The sequence below is a fragment of the Ostrinia nubilalis genome, chromosome 8, assembly GCF_963855985.1.
Source record: "Ostrinia nubilalis chromosome 8, ilOstNubi1.1, whole genome shotgun sequence".
Classification (NCBI taxonomy): domain Eukaryota; kingdom Metazoa; phylum Arthropoda; class Insecta; order Lepidoptera; family Crambidae; genus Ostrinia; species Ostrinia nubilalis.
Window position 1 is genome coordinate 5596855 of NC_087095.1, and position 24223 is coordinate 5621077.

The 24223-nt window shown below is 35.3% G+C and overlaps 2 protein-coding genes across 12 annotated transcripts in view; one reads left to right on the forward strand and one right to left on the reverse strand.

The window, feature by feature from the left end:
- The window catches only part of LOC135073807 (uncharacterized), a 132488-nt gene that overhangs the window by 39608 nt on the left and 68657 nt on the right, over positions 1-24223 (forward strand). Inside the window, exon 1 of one of the 11 annotated variants that reach the window (XM_063968002.1) lies at positions 5533-5968. The exons of the other annotated variants lie outside the window; for them this stretch is intronic. Within the exon in view, the coding sequence (XP_063824072.1) occupies positions 5912-5968 (57 nt within the window). The 5' untranslated portion in view covers positions 5533-5911. Of the gene's footprint in view, positions 1-5532; positions 5969-24223 lie in introns of those variants that run through there. 11 annotated transcript variants of the gene reach the window in all.
- On the reverse strand, positions 187-2520 carry LOC135074056 (uncharacterized). The gene is made up of 6 exons (XM_063968362.1): positions 1948-2520; positions 1648-1746; positions 1463-1537; positions 1198-1269; positions 603-994; positions 187-269 (listed from the first exon to the last, which is right to left on the reverse strand). Coding segments are annotated over exons 1-6 (723 nt in total). The 5' UTR covers positions 1950-2520.

Genomic DNA, 24223 nt, shown 5'->3' on the forward strand with positions numbered 1-24223 from the left:
CTTGCATTTCGTCAATTTTAGTTGAAATAATAGCTATTGCTTGTGAGAATATTTCATCAAACGCGTAGTTCTTATGTATGGTAAAGTTCTCTGTAGCAAATGATTTTAGCTCAGATTTGTTAGAGTCATTAGTTCTAAGAGAAAATTCTGCAAATAATTCGAAGTTGACTTTAAGGCTGTTAAATGCTAGTTGTCGCGCTTGTATGAGTTGCCGCACGCGCGCACGCATGCTGCGCAGGAACTCGGCTGGCGTCTGCACGCCTTCATCCCTATTGCGCAATCGATACGTAGCTATTCGACTACGGAATGCACTACTTATTTTTTCTATACCATCTCCTAATTCTATTGCTGAATTATTTTTATGTGTATTACTTTTGAGATGAGCTGAGAAACTATTACTTTTAATTGATAAATCGCACACTGTGCAATATATCGTTCTTTGAGACATTATAAAAAAGTTTAAAACCTACCTAACAACTTTGAATGAAATTAAATAGACTGGGTGAAAAAACTAAGATATAAAAAAGTATTTTATTTTATTACCTTAAATAACTAATTAATAACAAATTACGAACTATTTTTTTTATCAGCGAAAAAAGTACCGTCCTCTTCGAATGCCTCTCGCGCACGCGTGACGAATTGCCGCAGTAGGTCAAGATGTTCGGCGTTAGAGCTGCTTTGGTATTTGAGTGACAGTACCGCCTTCTCCCAACGATCTTTCGGCTGCACAGCTCGTATCTCGTCCGCGTTGTAGAGGCGCAACTCCACGAAGAGATCCCCAGGCAGAGAGGCGGTGCGGCGTAGGACTCCGTCGGCCACTCGACGCGTCAGCACGGACTGCAGGCGGCCCGGCTGGCTGCGCGCGCGACTGCTCTCGACGTCCGCGTCGTCGTCCAAGTCCAGCTTCCACCCTGAGGTTCGAGTTCGTTTGTCTCCACTCGAGCTCTCTGCTGACTTGCGTTTGGTAGACGACTTTTTCGCTGATGATTTAGTTCTGAAAAAAAAAAAACAACATTTGAATTAAATATTCTTAAACAGTTTTAATTATTTTAGTTGGAATGAAAGATAACTGGTAAAATTATAAAATTCCTACCGGAATACCAAGCCTTTGCTTGCTAAATATTTATTTCAAAATACAATTATCATTACAACGCAAAGTAAATACCTCAATCGTCATAAAAGTGATTAAAAACTTACGGTTTATTAACTGATTCCTCTTCAGAGTCGTCGAATAAATGTTTGGCCGTTTTTCGAGGTTTCTGCTTCAACCTGCCAACAAACACGGTCAAATTAGTTTAAAACAGTAATAAACAGAATTTGTAAGTATGAGTCTTTGTTCGCATAAATTAATAAATATTTGTTTCAAAACAGAAGTGAGTCCCGCGTATTTAATTTAAGTACATAGGTACATTACAGCGCAAAGTAAATACGTGAAACGTTATAAAAGTGATTAAAAACTTACGGTTTATTAACTGATTCGTCTTCAGAGTCGTCAAATAAATGTTTGGCTGTTTTTCGCGGTCTCTGCTGCTTCAACCTGCCAACAAACGATCAAATTAGTTTAAAACGATAATCATTTTCACTTGTTTCAAACAAAAATAAATCGATTTATTACTGGAATATTACTTTGTCTATATTAAATCTTACCTTTTACAAGATGTTTCCTCTTCAGAATCTATGTCTTCGCGTTTATTTCCGTGCCGCTTGGCAACTGCTTTTTTGTCGCAGTAATACTCAAAGTCCGACCTGTAAAATATAGAGTTAAAGTTATAAGACGAAATTATGATGCAGGTACGACATATTATGTTCAATACAATACATGTATTGAACATTCAATAACAACATACAGTAAACAACTTGTAAAAATCGAACTGCCTAAGTTCATAATTATGCACATTATTATTCTCATAAAACACACAAGGAAAAAAGTTAAAAAAACTTACGAACATTATTTCGTTGCTGTAGATTGGTCTTGAAGCTGAAGAATACCTTAACCTTGAAGGTTGATGAGCACTATGTGGCACTACTGGAGTTATTAAATTTTATCGATTTGGAGGTCATAATTTATCTAAAAATAATGCAAGATCAGCAAAAGAGGTAGTCAACATTTTTTCCATTTGTACCGCTTAGTTAACGGGTAAAATATAATGTATAATTACAAAAGTAACCTTCAAACACAGGGTTTACGATCACTGGCCAAAATTTTTTATAGAATCAGCAATTACAAAATGTTATTGCTGATTAACATTAACATTTGTGAAAAACAAAAGTTTCAATTTACTCAGACGTCCGCATAATCAGTGTAGGTACAGTCGGCGTAAAAAAATGATGATTTTTTTTTCATATTAGGATATTTTTCTTGTTACATACTTTAGATTATTTCTTAAACATACTATCTTTCTTTCTTTCTTTCTTTCTTTGAATAATATCACGCAGCGCCATCTAGTTTCAAAGTAAGCAACTAAAATGCTTGTGTTATGGGTGCTAGCTTAATACATAATATCCATTGGATATACTACTTAAAAACTTTTTAAATACATAGGTACACATTATACATAGTAACACCCAGACCCATCACAGGAATTAAAATTCATCATTTCAATTTCTGCCCAGCCGGGACTTCTTGCGTAGTATTGCGGCCTGTTGACCACTAACCACTCAGGTTGTTTTACTATGTAAAGGTACATGTGATCATATTGACTGATCGTGTGATGAGGTATGATCTCGTTAATTGCATTATTTCGTTTTTTTGGTTGTTTATAGAAACGATAAACATAACATAAGCAATAAATGCAGTGTTTCAACATTTTTGTAGAGTTATGTTTACTACCGACTGTACTTACATGCTCAAAACTGTGGTTTCAGCAGTAACAATATACTTGCATTATAACTTATAAGATTAGGGTTCCTTATAAGGAATATAAATTATAATTTGAAACCATTTTATCGCCTTTGTTAACATTTAAAAACATTATTATACACTAATTAATTATTTAATCATTTATCCGTCGATGGAAATTCTACAATATTATGTCAGGTGAGGCAAAAAAAAAAAACTCAGAATAAGTTCATGATCTTTGATGTTAACTTTACTCAAAGGTTCAAATGTGTAATGTTTGTGAAACACACTTTTTGGGTAAAAACTACGGTTCAATAATAATGTTATAAGAGCACTAAACGTTAACACGTTATCTATAAAAATATATTTGAGATGAGAACCTCTCCTTTTTTAATCGGTTAAAAATCAATATCTTATAATAAATTATTAGATGTGATTATAATTACAAAAACACAATTTAATAGTTCAGACAGTATATCATAATTTTGATGATGTTTGATTCTAATTATGTATGCCTACATACGGAACCTTTGTTGTAAATACTGTACTCAAATTGACTGTCGTATGACATGATTCGCAATCGAGCCAGTGTTGAAGTGTACGCCATAGTCTCTGGACTGTCATGTGAAGGTTTGATTTTAGGTGCTAACATTTAGTTACAATTAAGACGAACAGTTCGCCTTGAAAACTTTTCTAAGCGAAGTACAGATTTATTGGTACGACCAAACGGGCTAGTGTCGCTGAGCGATTCTAGGTGCCACTAAAACTCTGGAAACAATTAGAAAGTACATCATGGTGGGCTCAGTAAATCTGAAAGTTGCCAAGTGTTAGTACGATCAAACGGACTAAAATTATACCTTGAGCAAACGGCCGCTGACATAAAGAGCATTGGTGTTATTGTATGCGTAGTGTTTTAGTGTACTTACGTCGCGTGGTCATTAGACTCAAAAGGTTTGATTTTAGGTGCTAACATTCAGTTACAATTAAGACGAACAGTTCGCCTTTATTAGTTTTCTAAGCGAAGTACAGATTTGTTGGTACGACCAAACGGGCTAGTGTCGCTGAGCGATTCTAGGTGCCACTTAAATTCTGGAAACAATTAGAAAGTACATCATAGTGGGCTCAGTAAATCTGAAAGTTGCCAAGTGTTAGTACGATCAAACGGACTAAAATTATACCTTGAGCAAACGACCGCTGTGACATAAAGAACATTGGTGTTAGTGCATAGTGTTTTAGTGATACGTCGCGTGCCCACTGGACTCAAACGTTTGATTTAAGGTAGGTACAGTAGAATGTAGAAATATCATAAATAAATAGCAAAAGCAATTAGTAGGTACGATAGGGAGCGTTTAATTCATAATCAAACAATTTATAAAGACTGCGTTCAACTGAATCATAAAACAAGTTTTAGATCCTAATTCACTCTTTTGTTATAATTGTTCGGTCTAATTAACTTTCTTCGAATGAGCGGCCGAAGGAAGCGAATGAGAAGAAAGTGAATTAGAACGAACAATTATAACCTACTGCTACAGAATAATTATTTCAGAAAATATTTTGTTTAGGCAGGAGCTCTACAAAACTTAAAAAGTTTTTCCATAACACATCCAAGCTAATTCTAAAATAAATTGTGAAATAAAGGAAGCATTTACCCCAAAAAAAGAATTATTTTGTTTTTTGAATCGCCAAAATGCGACTGCGGCAGAAAATCAGCGATCAGAATCGCCCGTTTTCCCGACTCTTATATTGCGAGAAAAGAAAGGGTTCATATTGCCATTCTTTTCACGCCTAGCAAAATATTCCTACCTGTCTGATTGAACCCTTCATTGCACGAACCCTAAAGCACTTCAAATAGGGGCCAAAACTATTGCAACCAAATATTACTGAGTTGGTTTCTAAAGGAATGATAAAAGTGATTTATCATTCCATTTTTTACATTTATATGTGCTTTAGGTACTTTTTTTAATACCATTTTTGTTTCATCAAAATCATTAATTAAAGTTGTTTTTTCATAATTCTATAATGAATCGGCTTAGAATCCTTGTTTTCCATGAGCTATACGATACATAAAAACCATTACAAAATACTAATATTATTATTAGACTTAAATATTGTTTTGTTCTTGTTATTCATCTCAGTTGATCGAGTAACAAAAAATAGATACAGGGCATTACCCACAAGTGTAGAGCATCGCAATCAAGCTTTAACAACATCGTCTTCATGGAAAACTTTCCATAAACGGGCTGCGAATGCTCCCATGCTTTTTATTGTGCGTACATACAAATAGATAAGTCTATTACAAATAAAATACAAACTAGAGCCGAAGTCGCACGTTCACAAGCTCCTCCTCATTATTCTGTTTTTATTTGAAAAGGCGTGGGAACCAACATGTGACTATACATGCATTCTTTGAAGAGAGAAAATACTGCACCATTACATAATAATACGATAAGACCTACTAAACTTTCTACAAAGTTATGGCAATTCTATTATTAGATCCAGATTTATAGTTAGACGGGAACGTTTCTCTAACACTGGAGCTGTTAAGTAAAAATGTGCGCCGTCGCCATACACGAGGGGCCACTAAACAAACGTCAAAACAGTCGAGAAACTCTCAAGAGGGGACATGCGCAATGGACATCCGATCAATGCACCCCGGGAGTGCGCGCGCCACCCCCGCCGGCCTCGACGTCTACTACGCAGTTGGCCGCGAAAAAAACACAAGAAAAACCTCGCTCGCTCATCGTGTCGCCCTTGAATGGCAAAAAATCTATCAATTGCAATCTCCTATAGTTAAATTAGCGCATCAGGCGACTTGCGCTGAATCGCCTCGTTGAGAGCACCCACGCGCTCGCTCGGAGCAGTCTCCGAGTCTCGCAGTCAGCTCGCTATCGCGTGACTCACCGGATTATCCAGGAGATTGCGATCGTTAAATTCGCTACGATAGTGTTTGAGAGAAGTGTCCGTGTGGTGTGTGACCGGTAGTGGACGTTCGGATGCCGGAGCCCCGGCCGCGCGAGGCTGAGGAGCGGGCCGCGGCGCCCGAGGAGTGAGAGCCCTCGGCCACTCGCAGGCATGGATGACTGCACGAACGACTTCTATGACGACGACACTGAAGCTCAGTGCGAAATGGTAAGGCCTCAACCTTGACTCATCATTATCACAATTGAACGCTCTATCATTAATTGTTGCTATTGTCGCTTGACCTCAGCTGCATTCGAAACCTAAAGGTTTTGTTATGTAACCTTAAATATTTCGCGCGTGAGGTTGCACAAAATGGACGGTCTGCAGTGATATTCGCGAGCGCGATTCAATAAATTGCCATTGGTAGCTGTACAGTGGCGTGCATTGAATTGGCGCTTCGTGTCTGCGTTGTCCTATCGCTGCTCAATTTTGCCTACCACTATTGTAACGGATTATGTTTCAATTGTGAGGTTTGTGATGAGATATTTTTCAAATAACTGATTATGTTTTTATTCGTGATAAACGACAGCTGTAATAGCATTGCAATTACTGTTCGTTGCTTTCTGATCATGCCTTTAAGCACACACCTACTGGGTACTATTTATAACTACTCGTACATTATACCATTATAGTCGAACCGCCCACATAATTTAACCTTTGTTTAGGTTTGACATTAAGCTTGGCCTTGTAAATAAATATTTGTTGCGTGCTATACCGAATCAAAGTAAAATAATATGAAAACAGAAAGTTACGCGATTGTGACCAAATTACTTTACATAATATTAGGTATGTTACTGGGCCTAAGTACCTATCGTATTTTTCACCTAACAACTATACTGTTCTATGTTGAATGTCTCAGAGGAGATTTGAACCGACGACGAAACATGAATCTATACGAAGTTAGTGCACCGAGGTTATAAGCGTTCGAAGAAATGGCTTCAACAAAATGGTTTGCTATAAAGTTGAGTGAAACCGATAGCTCTGAGAGTCTACGGCAAATAGCTTAAGTATTAAGAACCGTAAGAGCTCCTTGAAAAGCAAATAATGGGATTTACAGTTTCTTGTACCTAAATACCTAATGCAATACCTAATGATAGGACTTGCAGTTTCTCGAAAACTTTTTGACGTAGATCTTATTGATTTGGAGTTTAATATCAGTTAAGGAACGATTAAACAATACCTACTACATAGTTCTAATGACATTGAATTTTGATTAAAACATATTAAAAGGTCTCCAGAATCTACCAAAAGTCTAGGTATTTCTGCATTGTATTGACTTTACAAGATTTTCCGAGGTTCTTCTGGTTAACGTTTAATAATGTAAGTTCAACAAAAAGATAAAGAATGGCTGGAACATCGAAACAATGCGGATGATTTCAAACAATAAGAAACAAAGAGAAATAAATTCAAACAAGGTCTAACATGTAATAAAAGGCTTGCCTTTTCCAGAAGATGCAATTCACCGACCACCAATTTAATTATTTGAAAAACATTAATTAACTAATTGCGCGATGCAGCGTTGAATTGTACATTTCTATACAAATTGATACTACCATATAGTCTGTATAGTAAGTAGTAGTATGTAGAGCTACGGCGTAGCATATTATGCATCGTGTGATCTCACTACATAATATTATGTGCGATCGACGTAAACTTGGCAAACATATAATAATTACTTATGTATCTCGTGTCATGTATGCCGTATATGAGAAAGCACGAAATTTTTACTGTTTTCCATAAAAATGCAACCTTCCTCGACCTACAGTTAACCTCCAAATGATGTCACATGCATGTAGGCTGAATTTAGTGTATGCAGCAACAATGTTTTCTTTTTTAATTGTGTACCTATTGTATGATACGGGCGATAGCACTTTCATCGCAACTAACTGTATTTTATATCATAAATTATTAACTTAGCCTCAGGACAAAGTACCTACTTACCTAACATTTTGTAGTTGCACTAAAACTAGATTTAGTTTCAAGATCACTTCGCTAAGTCTTTTTTTGTCTACCTATTATAATTAATTACTTAGCTACGGGATGCGCTCAGGTAATTGAAACTGGTAACTTGAAATCGAAATTGATTGCAAATTGTGTAAGGAAACTTTTATTTATATATTTATCGAGAATAAAGTTAAAAAGTACCAACAAATATTATGTCACAGAATCGTAGATAAATAAACACATAACATTACATAAATAAATAACAGTTTTGATACGATCTCGCGTCTGCCGATAAATCTGTCGTGTAAAGGTCAAGTGAAAGCCCAAAGCGCAAGGTGTAAGGTTCGGATCCCGCTGCACCCACGTCGGCCATTGTGGTACGAGTAGTAGAACAATGGGTCTTTAGAGCATTTTGTTAACTCTCAGGGTTGTACTATTGTCCTGAGGCCGACAGTTAAAGTGTTAATTGGTGACCAATCATTAAGCCTTTGATCTCACATTGCTTTTTAATTGGGAAATCGTAGTCGTACCTAATAGTTTAGGGTCGACGTAATTTAATGTGTTAAAAGCCAAAGGTCAGTTCAGCTAATCATTTATTTTTGAATAAGATAATTAAAACTGTCTGGCTGGATATTAATCACAATTTGAATATAAAGGGGCAATTAAAAACGCATGTAGCTGTTTCCTAGTGCTCGTAATTAGAACTTACTGAAGTTTCAAGGATCTTGAACAGACTGAGTCATAACTAAGAACTGCTTAAGTTTTCTATATCTATTAAGTATGTATTTACAAAAACAAAAGTATTTAAGTATGTCTATATCCAGTCTAGTCTGTACCCATTGTTAATACAAGCTTTAGCTTAGTTTGGGACTAGAGGCGCAGTGTAAGATGTCCAAGGATATTTTATATTTATAACTTTTTTATCGGAAAGTAGGTACCTACCTACTCAAAATAACCATCATTAAATTATTTTATACCCCATAATGTAATAAACTTTCAAATGTCGCGGCCTGGCACGCTATACAAGATTGATTTCTCCCTACTTTAACGATAAAGTTGGCTTCAATATAATTAAGGTGTTCTTAATAACAAAGTAAGTGGTGCACGATTAGTCATAGTTAATTTACTGTGATCAGCCATGTATCTTTATAATAAGTAGTCTGTATATTGATTAACTTTAGTCTTTGGGTATGTACATTTTTTGTCGGGGAAAAATACATGAAATTGCACCCATTAACTACAGGGTAAATTTTGTGGGGCGTATCAGGTCAGAAGGACAAGGAAAACCCGCCCCATAAGTAGGAAGGAATGAGATTCTGGACAAGCCTTCACTATTACCACAAACCAGTCTTTGGGTGCCTTTTTTTTTTCGACTGGAAAATGCATGAAACTGCATACTCACCAGCCCGGGGGAGCCAATGAGTTATGTGGGGCTCTCCTCGCCTGAAGGGCAAGGCCTACCCACTAAAAACCAGTCGGGTCCCTCTGGTGGCGCTTAGGGGGGCAGGTGTTAAGGGTCACTGATTAAAGGACAATGTTCGTTCTCCATACATTGTTCGCCTAAAAACCAACAATTTTGACATATTACTACCCGAAAGCGAAATAATATGATTCTGTGTGTAAGAACAATGATTCCTGATGGACACTTGCCATAAAATTAATGATTAAGAATATTAAATCACAGCGATTTTATAATATGTCCTTTATGGCAACATGGCGTCTAAATCACATTGATTGTATTGTGTGAATGTATGAACACCGAGTCGCGAAAAATGTTTTGTATTGTCGTCACGCCGAGTCGCAGCCAAATAGTATAAAATAATAGAACAAGTTTTAGAAATACAACTCGGCCTTTCACTTTTATAATATGCCCACATATTGCACGTAAATAAACAACATGAATCATAGGTAGTTTCCACCCTTGATATCTGACACATGAAATAAACTCCTATTGTATTGTAGATATCGAAGCCAAATCGTATATAATAATAGAATGGGTTTTGGAAATGACTCGGGGTTCCACTTTTATAAAATACTAGATACATATTGCATAAAAATAACACGAATCATGGGTTTTCTTTTCACTATTTACATCTGACATGAGATAACAAACTCCTATCTCCATGGCTACCGTCGTAGTCTATGCCAAAGACTACAATATTATAAGCAAGAAGTTTCAAACCTTAGCGGCTACAGTAACCCCTGGGCCACATACATCGTGATAACATTTGGTCGACACCGGAACGAAGTCTTTCGATTATGCAAAAAAGCACCGTATTCTAATGCGGCTATATCACGTTCAGCCAGGGTTTTAATTCGACTAAAGTCCTGACTAAAGACTGGAAGAAAATACGCAGCATTGTATGAGCACTTCGTGTTCGTTAAAGTGGCTTCAGTATCATAGAGTTTTCATAGCGTTTTCTTTCCAATAATCTCCGCAAGTAGCGCTGCATGATCTTTACAACATAAACGGCAATATTTATTATGGTGCCAAAATTATATGATTACTTTGGCACGTTATTATACACGTTCGAAGATTTGTCATTTTCATACATTTATTATTTTCTTAAAGTGCTGGAAAAAAAAGTTATGGTATAATAATTTCTAGCTGTCCCAGCAACTTCGTCAATAAAAAGTTGTCTTGTCTTAAAATCGTAATATTAATTTCTGAACGTATCCTGTTTGACACCTATAGTATCATTTGACAATAGTGGTAATGTTACGGTAAATGTGATAAATGTGAAAATTATGAATAATCGCCGGTTATTATGAACAATTACCTCATGATTTGGTAAATGTGATTAATATGAGATCATTTAGGTGTGTATAAAACTAAATAGGCGGCTTAGCGGTGGCCCAAGGGCCATCCCCGCCGCACCTTAACCTATTTTTCAATTTAAATCAAAACAATATGTTATGGGCATTATGGCAAAGTAATGTTACGCAAGAAACAGTCCAAACTCATTTTGCCAAATTACATTAATATATGATATCAAAACGTTCAAAATGTGTGGCTATACAAGAGCACTGTACACGAGCCGGTGTTCTCTTTTATGATATTTGTTAGTATTAAGGTTACATTATTAAATAATCACTGATAAATGTGATTAATTTATCACTTTTACAGTCGAGACTGTCGGTAATTATTTATAATTTTTACATTTATAAATCACAATTACCGTAACAGTAATACGCATCGCAATAACGTCTATGTCTATATTACGCGCTACTATTATAAGGTATCATTTTGCATAGTCGCAAGACTTCACTCCGCTGCTTACAAATCAATGTCGCCTAATGTTATCGCAATGTGTGTGGCCCATAAACAGTGAAAATTATTGTGACATTGGCCAAGTCACAGAAGCCTATGCGAAGAAAGAGCACTTGAATGACAATGAAAATCAGGGTTACCATTTTGTAACATCTCCTCACTATTGAGGGTAACAAAATAACATTAATAATCTAGCCATTGATTACATATTATTAACTATACGAGAAAGTAAAGCAACATGCGGTTTTATTTTAATTTGTAAAATATTTGTAACAGTTTGTTCTAAGTTAAGTTTTACAGCAGAATTGCTGTTTCAGCTATCACTGTGAAGCTTTGGGAAAATAAATAAATAGAAAAAATATTAACATAAATATTTCTTTATTATTATCATTATGCCAATTTATGTTACACTGTGTGACAGTCTTTGACATTAAACAAACTCTTCTGCTTAATAATACGTTCCTACAGGGCGTTTTTATAGTTATTCTTGCTGATCAAACAAGAAGGGTTGATTCTATTACTGAAATACAACTAACTTTTCTTACATGACCAATATCAAATTCTTAAAAAAAATGACATCCTCGTGATGATGATAATTTCTATGGAGAGGTTTTTTTTTATCTTCGGTCCCTTGGGATAAGTTATTCCATTTGGGCAGTAAAATTAATCCTTTTTATTTCATTAGATATAAAAATAACACAAGTGTTTAGGAAAACTTCTTCTTTGGTATGGTATCACGGAGTTATAATGGCGGCAACTCTGTATAACTGACTTGTAACTTTCAAACAGTATGATAAGGGCACCACATTGGTTTTCTTTCTGAAAAAAGGCTTTCACTTTTAGTACTAACCCTTTAGCACTACATATTTAATTGAAATAAAAATACAATATACGCACAGAAAACTGAAATTGAGTTAACTGACGTGACATTTATAATTTGTTGACATTATGGCAGTTTGACATGACTAAGGATTAAAAAAGTTTTAATTGAAAAAGTAAATGACAATTTGATAACGATTCATAAGAATATAATCGATTAAAAATATTTATAAAATGTTCTGATACTTGCCTGTAGCGATTATCCAATCCTGGTTTCTACTGAAAAACTACCTCGTGGCAAGATTTTAATAAAATAATACAATCTTTATCTTCTCTTTCACAATCTATAAAAGTTCATTGGTCTATTATACATGTGTATGAATTGGCATAGATTACGAGAGACTGGAAACTATACTAGGTTGATTTAGTTTACTGACGTAACAACAGATGTTTCTCTCACTTCAACTGGCATTAGATTCAACATCGTATTCTGATACTTTTACAGTTATGATACGAGTATCATGATGTTTTCATTGTCAATGTCAGTTTATGGTCCCAATTCTTTTTATTTTATTTACGACCTTCGACCAGTTGGACACTTTAGATAGCTTCTTGTAGTAGTGTCAATATCTTTTTAGCTTTTTACGCAAATCTAGTCTTCAAAGCAATTTAGTCGATTTATTTTATTTTCAAAATCGATATTTAATTGTCTATGATGGCCGCAGGAACATCACTATACATGGATTCCCAGCAATAAAGTACGTTATTGCCTCGTACAGATTTATCGGCAAAAATTATGGAACTTGATAGGTTTTAGACCATGCCACGCACCAAAACGTCCGGAAGTTGTAATAGTATTATAGAGTAAACGTTAAAAGACTTATTTATTTAATTTTTTAATGCTCAAGTGTCCATTAACATGAAAGGGTGCTTAATGTATTAAAAAAATAAGAAAATTATTATGATGGGTTAATGTTTTTTGGCGGTTTTTGAGGCCATTTCTGACAATGTCCTTTAAAACTAAATAGTACACAATATTAAACAGAGCCTCTTGTAAGGCAAAAGTAAAAGTTTAGCCAATAGAGCCACCTGCAAAAGCCTTTCAAACAATAGGCTTTATTTGGACAGTGCATAGTCTTTATTTGGTAATGGAATCCCCGTGTAGAGCCGTTGTCGATTGTAATGAGAAAAAGAAATGGTCTGCGCAAGAGCATTGCACTTTGAAAACGCAAATGGAAATCACTGGAAATCAATACTATTAAAATTTAGTTGTATGTTTAATTTTACAATAAAGTTCTTTCACAGGTTCAAAAAAAATAGAAATAAGTACAAATTATACATAGAGCCGGTATTGATAAGTCTTAACTTATTAACGGCGATTTGTGGTGCTGTAATTTGCTATTACAAAATTACCATACGATGTAGTAAAAATTAAATACAGGATGTAGCTTGGAAAATGACTTATAATAGCTTGAAATTATCAGAAGCTGTGAAAAGTTTACCGCCTTCCCCTTTTATTTCAAGCAAGTTTTCTCACCTCGCTGTCTAAAATTTCGTCCAGACACTTTTTTCTTTTCTTTTTAACTTAAAGTGATTTTTTTTTTCAAATTTTAAACCACAACACTAACCGCATTTACTTGTATTCTGGAAGGTGTTACACGAGTTTTGTATTCGCGATAATCGCTTCACTCTCATTAAGGAAATTGCTAAACCAGAATAGGAGAACTAGTTGCCCTCCCGTGAGTGCATGTCGAACGAAATTACCACAGTTTAACATGTAAAAACATGTAACCAAACTATTGATTGTATCTCCGAACTGCAACCCGCTCAACAGGCAGGCGTGCTGGATCGATACTTCGGTAATTGGCTACGATAATCATCGACCTGACTCCACATTGCACGCCAATGCAGTTTATGATGACATTGGATTTTAGTGCCTATTCGTCGTTGACGTGAAATAATTTCTCTATTATCAAGGACTTGCAACTGTTATCTCATTATGAACGTGAATAACAGGCATTTTCTGCAAACATAATCTGTGGAGTATGTAAACATCTTTCGGACACATAACGGAAGGTAGATAAGAGTTCTTTGGGAAACTACCAAAAAATCTAAGAACAGCTATCAATTTGAATTTTACAGCAGTCTAATAGAACTAGATTTTAGAACATGTCAAGCCATAAAATTTGTAACGGGCCCGTTGGAGCGGTGATGCCACCACGCTGCGAAGTAAATCGAATCGCTAATCCCGCGCGATCGCCCGCCGGCGTAAGCGCAGGCTGCGAACGCGATGTTTTGCTGACACCTACAGCTATGATTTGACGTGCATATCCTATGTTACCTTGTACTTATATGTATTTAATACTACATTATAATGAGTATACTCGTATATACTGTTTATTATTGTACACCACGTACGCCTAAAACTGACAAATTACAAGAAATACCTGAAAGTTGGAACTAGGAAGTAGTTTCTTCAAGGCAACCTTAACTAGGTATGTGAAATAGTAGTAGGTATAAATATCCTATATCAAAAATATCTAGTTAAAAACCTAATACTTAACATTGTATTTAAGTTGCAAACCAGTTAGAGTTTCCCAATGTTTTATCCTTAAGACTATTTTCAAGTCAAGTAGATTGTTTATCAAGTAAAAACATGCAAAATAGATTAACGAGTATAGATATTTTCAGAACTCTACATATTTTATTTTACACACTTTCCAAATTGTGTAACTTAGGTTCAATATCAAAAAGAAGCCTAACCACATTTGGCGATAGAAATCGTTTTGGTGATAACTCAGACGCTACCAATGTAAATGTCGACCCTAGTCAGAGTTCAAGTTAGGATCCTGTGTATTATAAGGTGACTTTTGAACTCTTTGAGCATCAATTTAAGCGCTCACTTAGGCCGTGATTTCGTCTGAGCCTAATTTTCAAGAGGTAACCTTATCAGTTAAATAAAGCATAGTTATTAATATTTACCTTACCCACTTGACTGATGGGATGTAGAGAAATAGAGATACATTTATGACTTATTCTAATTTATGCTCAAGATTAACTATGTGCCTTAAGGCACAAAAATACATTATTTTCCTATTGAATTATGTATGCGTGCATTTTCCTGTTTTAAAACGTAGAGCATTAGAGCTTATCAATTCTGTCCACATCTATCTCAGGTTTAATCCAACTTGGGGAGCTGAAGCAATCATGAATAATATGAAATCTACTTTATTAAACTGAATTTTACTTTCAAAAACTAACTTAAAATCAGTGTAATACAAATTGATGTCAACATCTTGAGCTCTACATTCTGATTAACGCCCGTATTCATAAACGATCTTGCATAAGTAAAGCAGAAAATCGAACGCACAGCGTTGAATAAAGCTCTGTGATTGATTCGTGTGTCACCCTGTGCGTCCACGCGTACTGTGAGACCTCATAGTAATGTTTGTGAATAAGGGCGTAATAGTCTTAACTATAAATAGATTAATCTTCCCAAGACCTGGACCTCTTATGGTTCACATACAGTTTTAATATGGCAAGTGTATATTTACAGCTAAGAATGAAGACTTACCGTTACGAAGGGTCGGCGTGCAATGTGGACCATCGGTTCCCAACAGGTGCCCTTTGGGGACATGGGAAAATGTTAATTGGAATACCCATGGCATTACCTAGCCTAGATTGCGGTTAAAGTGGAGTATAGTTCCTATAAGGTAGTTCTACATAGTAGCAGTTTTTGAGGCTAAAGCTTAAAAATAAGCTTTTAGAGCTTTTCAGGAAATAAAGTTAGATTAGCTGCAATTCGTTTTTGGTGTATTTGATATTTTGATCGTTTACTATTATTTAACTGAAACTTAGGTTTTGGACTTTTGGACTTAGTTAACATTAAATTTCAACAAGCGCTCCGATTGAAATATACGAGTATATTTTATTTTACGTGATCGTCTCTGCCCTAAAACGCTGTCAGACATAATTTTACGGTATCTTCGTAAGACTACAGGCAAATAATCCGTAATTTGTCTCGCCGATGATTACGAAAATTATTAGTTGCTCGAAAGGTTGAGAACCGTTTTCGTAGGGCATTTTAGTGTAAGTACCGGCTTGAATAACCAGTGATGAGTATGCATTTATTGTGCAATCTTGGCTGCTTGTTGCCTAACGGTCGGGAAAACATGTGCATTGTCAACAACAGTCGATACAGAGTTACAGACAGATTGGTGTCGACTTTGTTACCGATGGGTCCGCTATTGTGGACGCATCATTAAGGTCATTCTTGATGTGCAAGATGCTGGAGTTGTACCAAGTTTTAGTTTAGCTGTTCAGTTCACTAACTTTGACAGCCGTATTGCTTATGCGTAATAGTTTTAACACAGCCTAGATATTACTATGTTTTAATCTAATCGACTCCAGTCGCCTTTAGATTTATAAATTCTGTTTAATGACTTTGTTTTGGATGTGCTAGAAGGAAGGATTTTATTGTCTTATACCAACCATCCCTTGTTCGGCAACTCGAAATTGATAGGTTTTCTGGATCAATGTATGTATTTTATCTTATAAAAGACATTATTTGGACAAAATGGATCAATTTGGCTGAGTCACTTTAAAAACAGCACTTGGAAAGTGTCCAAAGCCGTCTAGGTACCAGCAGTAATTCAATTTATTTTATTGAACTGAAGTGGTTTATTTTCTGGATTTCTATCAACTGACGTCACCGTTCGGCAGTTTAGTTAGTTACTGTCCTCTTTCATTTTACTTGACTTCAATACTGAATCAAGCTTATTTTAAGTTTTGCAATTCCTAGATTTCAAAGTTCATTAACATGTCAGTTTGCAATTTCAACCATATTTGCAAAGTTATAAACCTGGAAGAGGTTTATGCAAACCACATAAGTGGAAGAGTTCACGTGTGCTCACTAACAACTTCCTACACGAGCTAGTTTAGCAAACTAGTTAGAGTTGAGCTAAACCTGGCATCATTAACTGAAACGCTCATCGGGGAGCCTGTCTAAGGACGTACAGTCAACTGCAAGTCAGACTATACAACTTTTTAAGCTGCCATGTGTCTGTATCTACAGCACAAAAATAGCACCTTATCCTTTATTGAAACTGTCCATGAGCCAGACTTTCTCAGTAAAAGGTTATCCGACGATTTAAAATCAGCCCTAGGTTACTATTGATCTGCAACGCTTTTTTCATAAATCCACTTATACTATTTTGATTTGAATCATTTGTATTTGCTTTCCTCGTGCTCATCTCAAAAAACTTGGGAAAATAAAACAGTTGAGTAGCGATGGGTGCTCCTGCATAAAGAATGAACCTGTGGTCGTCGACTGAGCTATGGATGTGCACTTAATATTTAATACTAGCGACCCGGCAGCTTCCCACGGGTGCTAAGTATACATATAAACCTTCTTCTTGAATCACCCTATCTATTAAAAAAACCGCATCAAAATCCGTTGCGTATTTTTAAAGTTCTAAGCATACATAGGGACAGACAGCGGAAAGCGACTTTGTTTTATTCTATGTAGTGATTAAACGCTTTAGCTTTATAGAAAGCTCAATAGTGACGATATTGATTTATTTCATCACTTTGTAAGACAAAGACAATCCTTATTATGTTTTTATTAGTCCCTACTACCATTTTACTTAGTACTTGAGTAACAATTAAGTATCCGTGAATTGGTTGTGTTAATAATGGCGCCCCTAACTGCAACTACAACACAGTATTCATGTACCTACAAACTTAGAAAAAAATAATCAAGGCTAGAAATAGTAATTATTATAGGAATGCTGTGGAAGTAATAACGAAGATTGACATCCCAGCTCATAAGCATATTCCGAGGCCATTTCTTGTAACCAGCTTTTTACTCTCGTATCAAATCTGCATAGGATCATTACGGCGACAATTTCCATAATATTATGCATTCTACATTTTATGGAATAGCTAATGTAGTTGCCTCTCACACGTTTGAATAATATTTTAATATAAGTGGCAATGGCCGGGTTTTTTTTTAATTTATAATCCATATTTAATAGCAATTAAGTTAAAACAAAAAATTACACACGTTTCTTTATGAATCAATCAAGAAAGCGAGGTTCTCACAGTGTTTGCGGCTCACAAACTCATTACATCTTGATGTAGGTTGTATATATTACTACAAGGTACATAAGAATAATGGCGCTCGTAGTTATTATAGTAATAAGATGGTTAACACCTTTGAGCACACACGCGACCGCAAGCCTGAGATGTTGAGCTTCCGACTTGGTATCCATTAAGTAAGTACAAGATTAAACTAGATAATTCGTTATAATAATGGTGTCTCTACATTCTGTGTTCGGCTTTGTTGTGCCGCGTCGTTTAGATCAGCTAATCATTAGTAGTTCCATAATCAGCTACTAGAGAATAATGAGTAAATCAAAAATAAAAGCTCTAATACGAGTCTTATAGCTTTCCGCCCGCGGCTTTGCCCGCGTGGAAAATTTTCTGTCACAAAAAACTTTATCGCGCGCGTCCCTGATTCAAAAACCGGGATAAAAACTATCCTATGTCCTTTCCCGGGACTCAAACTATCTCTATTCAAAAAAAATCGTCAAAATCGATTCAGTGGTTTAGGCGTGAAAGAAAGACAGACAGAGTTACTTTCGCCTTTATAATATTAGTATAGAAGTATAGATAGATAGATATAGATATTATAATCATAATAAAATGAACCATAATTAATCAGCACAAAGCTTTATAATTTAGATGACGTGCTTTTAATACCCTATGGTTTTGAAATACGGACTGAGCTATTGTATATCATTTGATTTATATTTAAATGGATACTGAAAGTGGCATCTTACATAATTTCAATTTATTTTCATATTAATATCGTCTCTGCCTTATAGCTTTCTGCCTCAATTGCCTATTTGATATCAGCATGTCTTTTATGCCTTTTATGCGACTCTAACATATCGACTCTACATTTTACTTGACGTTTTGACTTACGACCACATAGATCAATGAACCAAAGCCCGCATGACTTTTATAGTTTACATAAAGTATGGTTGCTTGCCTAGTTAACCACACTATACTATCATGGCAGAATACTTTACTGTTATGGTAAAGTCTTTGTAACATCTCTCCTCTATAATGGTTTATGTATGACATCCGTGAGCAAGTCGACCTACCACAGAATTGCCTCATTCGATTTTTAATTTTATATTAAAGACGTTAAGTTTAACATTTTTGATCAGTAGTAGGTTGACATGCTGCGATTGAACTGTGGTGTACTTGATCCAGTTCAACATAAACTGTTTTTTTACCCTTTAAGAAATATTCGTCTCTTAAATTTTTACTGCTACAGTAGGACTTACATAATTATTATTATTCTGTGCAACTACAATAATTGTTATATTCAAAAAGTAATATTTATCGAAGTCAATGTAATAATTATCTTTCGTAATTTTCATACCAAGTAACCAAGTTATCATTCCAATTGCCGGTTAAGCTTGAAATGGGTATTTGCCTTATAATTTTCTGTTCATTGCGTAAATACATTTCATTACGTTATTTTCTTTATTTACTGTAAAACATTTTACATCTTGTTATTAAAACAACAAGCTAAATAAAACATTACACAACCTAAACTTGTTGCTTAAACGTAGACGGTTTTTCATTACATTATTGAACATACATGTTCAGTTTGAACAAAAAGAAAGGCACTTGACAGGTCTTAAATAACCTAATATAGGAAGAAACTTTCTCTGCTCTCCTTGATCGTGTGTCGTGATCTTATTTCACCGTGAAAGGGCTGACAAATTGAAATATCACAGTTTCAAGCGCTCCGCAAATCGAATTTTGTTGGCGCGGGAAAAAGCCATTGTAACTTGATACACAATAGGCCCAATCTATCCGTTGCGATTGAACGTGCATACTTTTACTTGACTATTTGTGAGCCGCCATTGTTGGGAGGCGCGTGATGTGACGGCGTTCTTTAGACGATCACAAATCTTTTTTCTGCTATCAAAAAGAGTGATCATTACTTATTTTGAAGCCTAAGAAATGGTCATATTTCAGTATACTTCATCATAGCTTTAGACAGTAGGTTTACAGTTACAGTAAAGGAAGCATCTTTGAGATTTGACTATTGCTGACATTTTCCTAAATACAGAGGATATCCAGAAAAATCCTTCAAAAAAAGGTCTTCGTAGTATTAAACAATTAGAATCACAAAATGAGTGGTGAACACAGAAGCTTTCAAAGAACTAAAAGCCCTAAACATTTATTAAAACAAAATGTCGTTTACCTTGTGCCTTGTATAAACCAATTACGTTCCACTCAGGATATACCAAAGCTTTTAGCTACCAATATAAAGACAATTTAGTTTACGATACCAACCGTTGTCAGGAAGTTCCTGTATGGGGACGTGTGGCTAATGCCATAATACGAACAATTTCCTGCGGGCGAGCCCTGGATTATTCCCTCTAAATCGACCAATCCGATTATGGTTGTCTATGGTATTTGATGTCACTTGTCTATAGGATCGTTTAAGGAACAGCTACTTAAGGCTATTGACACTTGGCCTTTGTTGATTGAAATAGTTTAACGAATTATTAGAATAATGGTTAAAAAAATAAAGCTAAAATAAACAATAAATACTTAAAAAAAAACTATGTTGGTGTATTGCATTATCGTTTACTTAAAATAAAATCACTTGTAATCTGAGAGAATGAGAAATAGGTTGACGGCCGTTGCTGCGGTTAGCAGGTTCGAATTCCATTGGGGACAAACGCATGATGAGTGCGATTGCTTGAATCTGGAGTCATGGACTTAATATTTGTACTATAGTTATATTTATAATACTATTGCAAAGCTAGAGAGCCTCAGTAAAAATGTAGAGTCGACAGCATACCAGCTGTCGATTCCACATTAGTTGGGACTGGGGATTTAGAGTTAAGTAGTTATATCAAAGAGATTTCTTTCATGATGTCATCAAAAGTCACTTGCTGTGAAATAGGAAACAGATTGTGTTCAAGTTGCTCGTAATAATAATCGGATTCACATGTAATGATGCAACTCGAACAAATTTCTTCACACCAAACACTTGTTCAAACATCCTCCAACCTTAAAAGGATATTCTCCATTTCACGTTGCAGTTTTAGATGTAACCCATCATAACATACACCAATGTGGAATACGGAGATAGTCATTAACATTGAATCGTCGTAATACAGCAGTGTTATAAATAATTCATGAGAAGCACTAAAAGCAAAGCACAGACGTACCAACTTTTGATTTCAAGTTTCGGCAACTGGCAACTAACTGGTCATTAGTTTGTGTAACTTCTATTACCTAGTGAGAGTGACCAGATATGTGTTTAATAATACACAACCAACCAGACAATAATGAATAAGCAGGAAATCACTATTTAGAACAAAATATAATTACAAATCGGTCCAGTAGTTTTGGAGTCTATTCAATACAAACTACCAATTAAATCTTTTTTCTTTAGAATATTAGTATAGATGTATGTGATATTTGAATATCTATCTTTTATGAACTCTTACAAACGTCGCAAATTGGTACGGTTTAGTTTTTCTTCATTAAAAGTGGCAACTCTACGTATTTGTTGCTCCAGCCCAGTTACTACGGAAAGCTCGTGAATATTTTAGTTGCTACAGCTAAGTTGCTACGTGCGCTTACGGCTTCAAATCACATAGGTTTATGCGGGCATTTCTTTACGAAACACAAGGTACTTGAATATTCCATGAATAGCAATCGTGTATTCTACATACTGAATGCGTGATGATGCTGTAGTTTCGCTTATTTCAATTAAATTAGCTCGTTTCTCAAGTCACGTTTGTTTGAAAGCATTTAGATAAGTTCTTTCGACATCTTTAGGTAAAACAAAGGTCTATTTTCACATGAAAGCCCTTTTGACCCTTATTGTGTTTTTAATGTTCCGTTATTTATTACTTATTGTTGCCATCTGTGGGATTAATCCACCAAATGTTCACACTTTTGCCTCAATTCAATTTAGCGCAGAGCATTAATACTCTATGGCGACAGAACTTTGTGAATCTTATAGCTTTGAACTTGACCTTTGCTAGTTGGGTTTTAGATCCTGGCTACACAGGAGTTGCAGCGGTGGGAACGAGTGGTGGGAATAGTCCCATAATAGCAAGTTTACACGAACACCGTAAAGTCGTTTTGTTGGTTTTTCATTGACTCTACATTAGAATCTGTTTAAAAACTTCATATGCTCATGAAATTCATATTCCGGAACTAACGTTGATTCTGTTCAACACAGGAAGACATGTCAAAGGAACTATGTTCTTAAGATACCGTTATATGTAAGCCGTTATTAATATAAAATTACGTAATCTATCGTTCGTTCGTTCGTTCGTTCGTTTCAACCAAATGACGTCCACTGCTGGACAAAGGCCTCCCCCAAGGTTTTCCACATTGAACGGTCCTGCGCTGCCCGCATCCAGGCTCTTCCCGCGACCTTTACCAGATCGTCGGTTACCAAAGTAATCTATCATAATCCATTTAATTAATATTCCTGATCAGATTTGTATACTAAAACTTACCTACATGTACATTGTTTAATAAATGACAGCATTAAACCGTTCGAGCGTGCTTACCAGTGTCACCGGAAAATAACAAGAACCGCACATTGATAAATTTCCTAGGAAATTGATATACTTCCGTAGGATTCTAAACGAGAGATATAACTATTTTATTTTACGCTCAAATTTTCGTTACAAGAATAACATCTTTACATAATCTAAAGTTTTTTTTTATCCCCAACGGGTAAGCTCTTGTCCTGTATCTCACCTGATGGTAAGTGATGATCAGGCCGAAGGTGGAAGCGAGTTTCACCCGGAATCCTCAACCACGGAGGAACTGGCTATAAAGTTACTTTCCTCTTTACAAATCTATTCTGAATGAACCTTGTTATGCCTTGAAGGATGTATGGCGAGGATCTAAATATGTCGCGATGCCGTCATGTCACCTGGGACGAGGCATTGTCTAACGTCCGCTTGCGCCATATTGGTACCAGTATACTGTTCAAAGAGTACGGTAGAGGGGAGCCAAGTTGCTTCTTCCTTTATTATAACTTGCGAAACATATCGACACCTTCAGGTTCAATTGTCGTATAAACCATTTTGGCCAAATTGAGTTATATATACCATTTTAATCAGAATTTTTTTCTCTATCGAGCTGTATATTCGATATATTGAAATTCGCTAAAAAAATGTTTATACGCCCCAAAAAACTATAGCCTAAAAGATAAATAAATACCTTATAAACGATGTAAAAACCGAATGCTTGTATTTGGTATTTTTGCTAAGATGTATCAACCATACATTTTTTTAAGCCAGGATGTAAAACTCTGTCGTAATTGAAAATGGTTTTTACGCCCAAAGACATATGGCCAGATATTAGGATCCAACGTCGTAAGTCCACGTATTCAATATGGTAATTATCTGTTTCATGTTCATATTCATTTGTTTATTGCATCACATATGTATGTATGGACAGTAAGTAAGTTTTTCTTAATTAAAAAGTTAAATAAAGTTGATTGTTTCTACTTTTAAAGATAATAACTAGATAGGTAGGTATATAAGGTTGCTTTCCAGGTCCAGTACATTCATGAATTGATCTCGACTAAATGTGATGAATTCAAGACTTTTAAACAAAGAAAACAAGCCATAGTGTGCTCATGAAGGCTATTTATACCCTTTTGATATGCTCTGTAATAATTTATTACTTTACAAGTACTATTAGGGATGATGACTAGGTAATGAAATCGAAATTCTGTTTAGTCCGTCAGACAGATAATTAGAAAATATTACTCATATTTTTTTCCATAATCGAATAATTACAGTGTTATATTGAGTTGAAATGTCGCGTGACGTCACTTTTGAGTAAAAATTCTACTCTAGCGTGACGTATCGCGCCATTTCAACTGGATGTAGCACTGTTATTATTTAATTATGAAAGAAAATAAAAAATATGAGTCTAATATTTTCTAATTATCTGTCTGACGGACAAATAATTGAAATTTTGTCATCTAGCCTTTACTTTTAGCTGTAATTAAAATTTGGGTTTCTTGTAAAAATATAAATTCCTTAGAGAAATTCTCAAAAAATTACAAATCCTTCTCCTGAGCATACTGGGGCTCTTCTCTTTATGCAAAATTTATCATAACCAAACGAATTCAATATGCGTCAGCAGAGAACCAGGAAAGCTGTTTTGCTGTAATTGTATTTTTTTGTTCAAAATTTATGGTGATTAGTTTTGTTTAAAATTATTATTTTTGCCATAATTTTCCTGCAAAATTGTAAAAAAAAAACAATAAACTTGTTATTTTTCGTGTGCAAGCAAATTTATTATTTCTA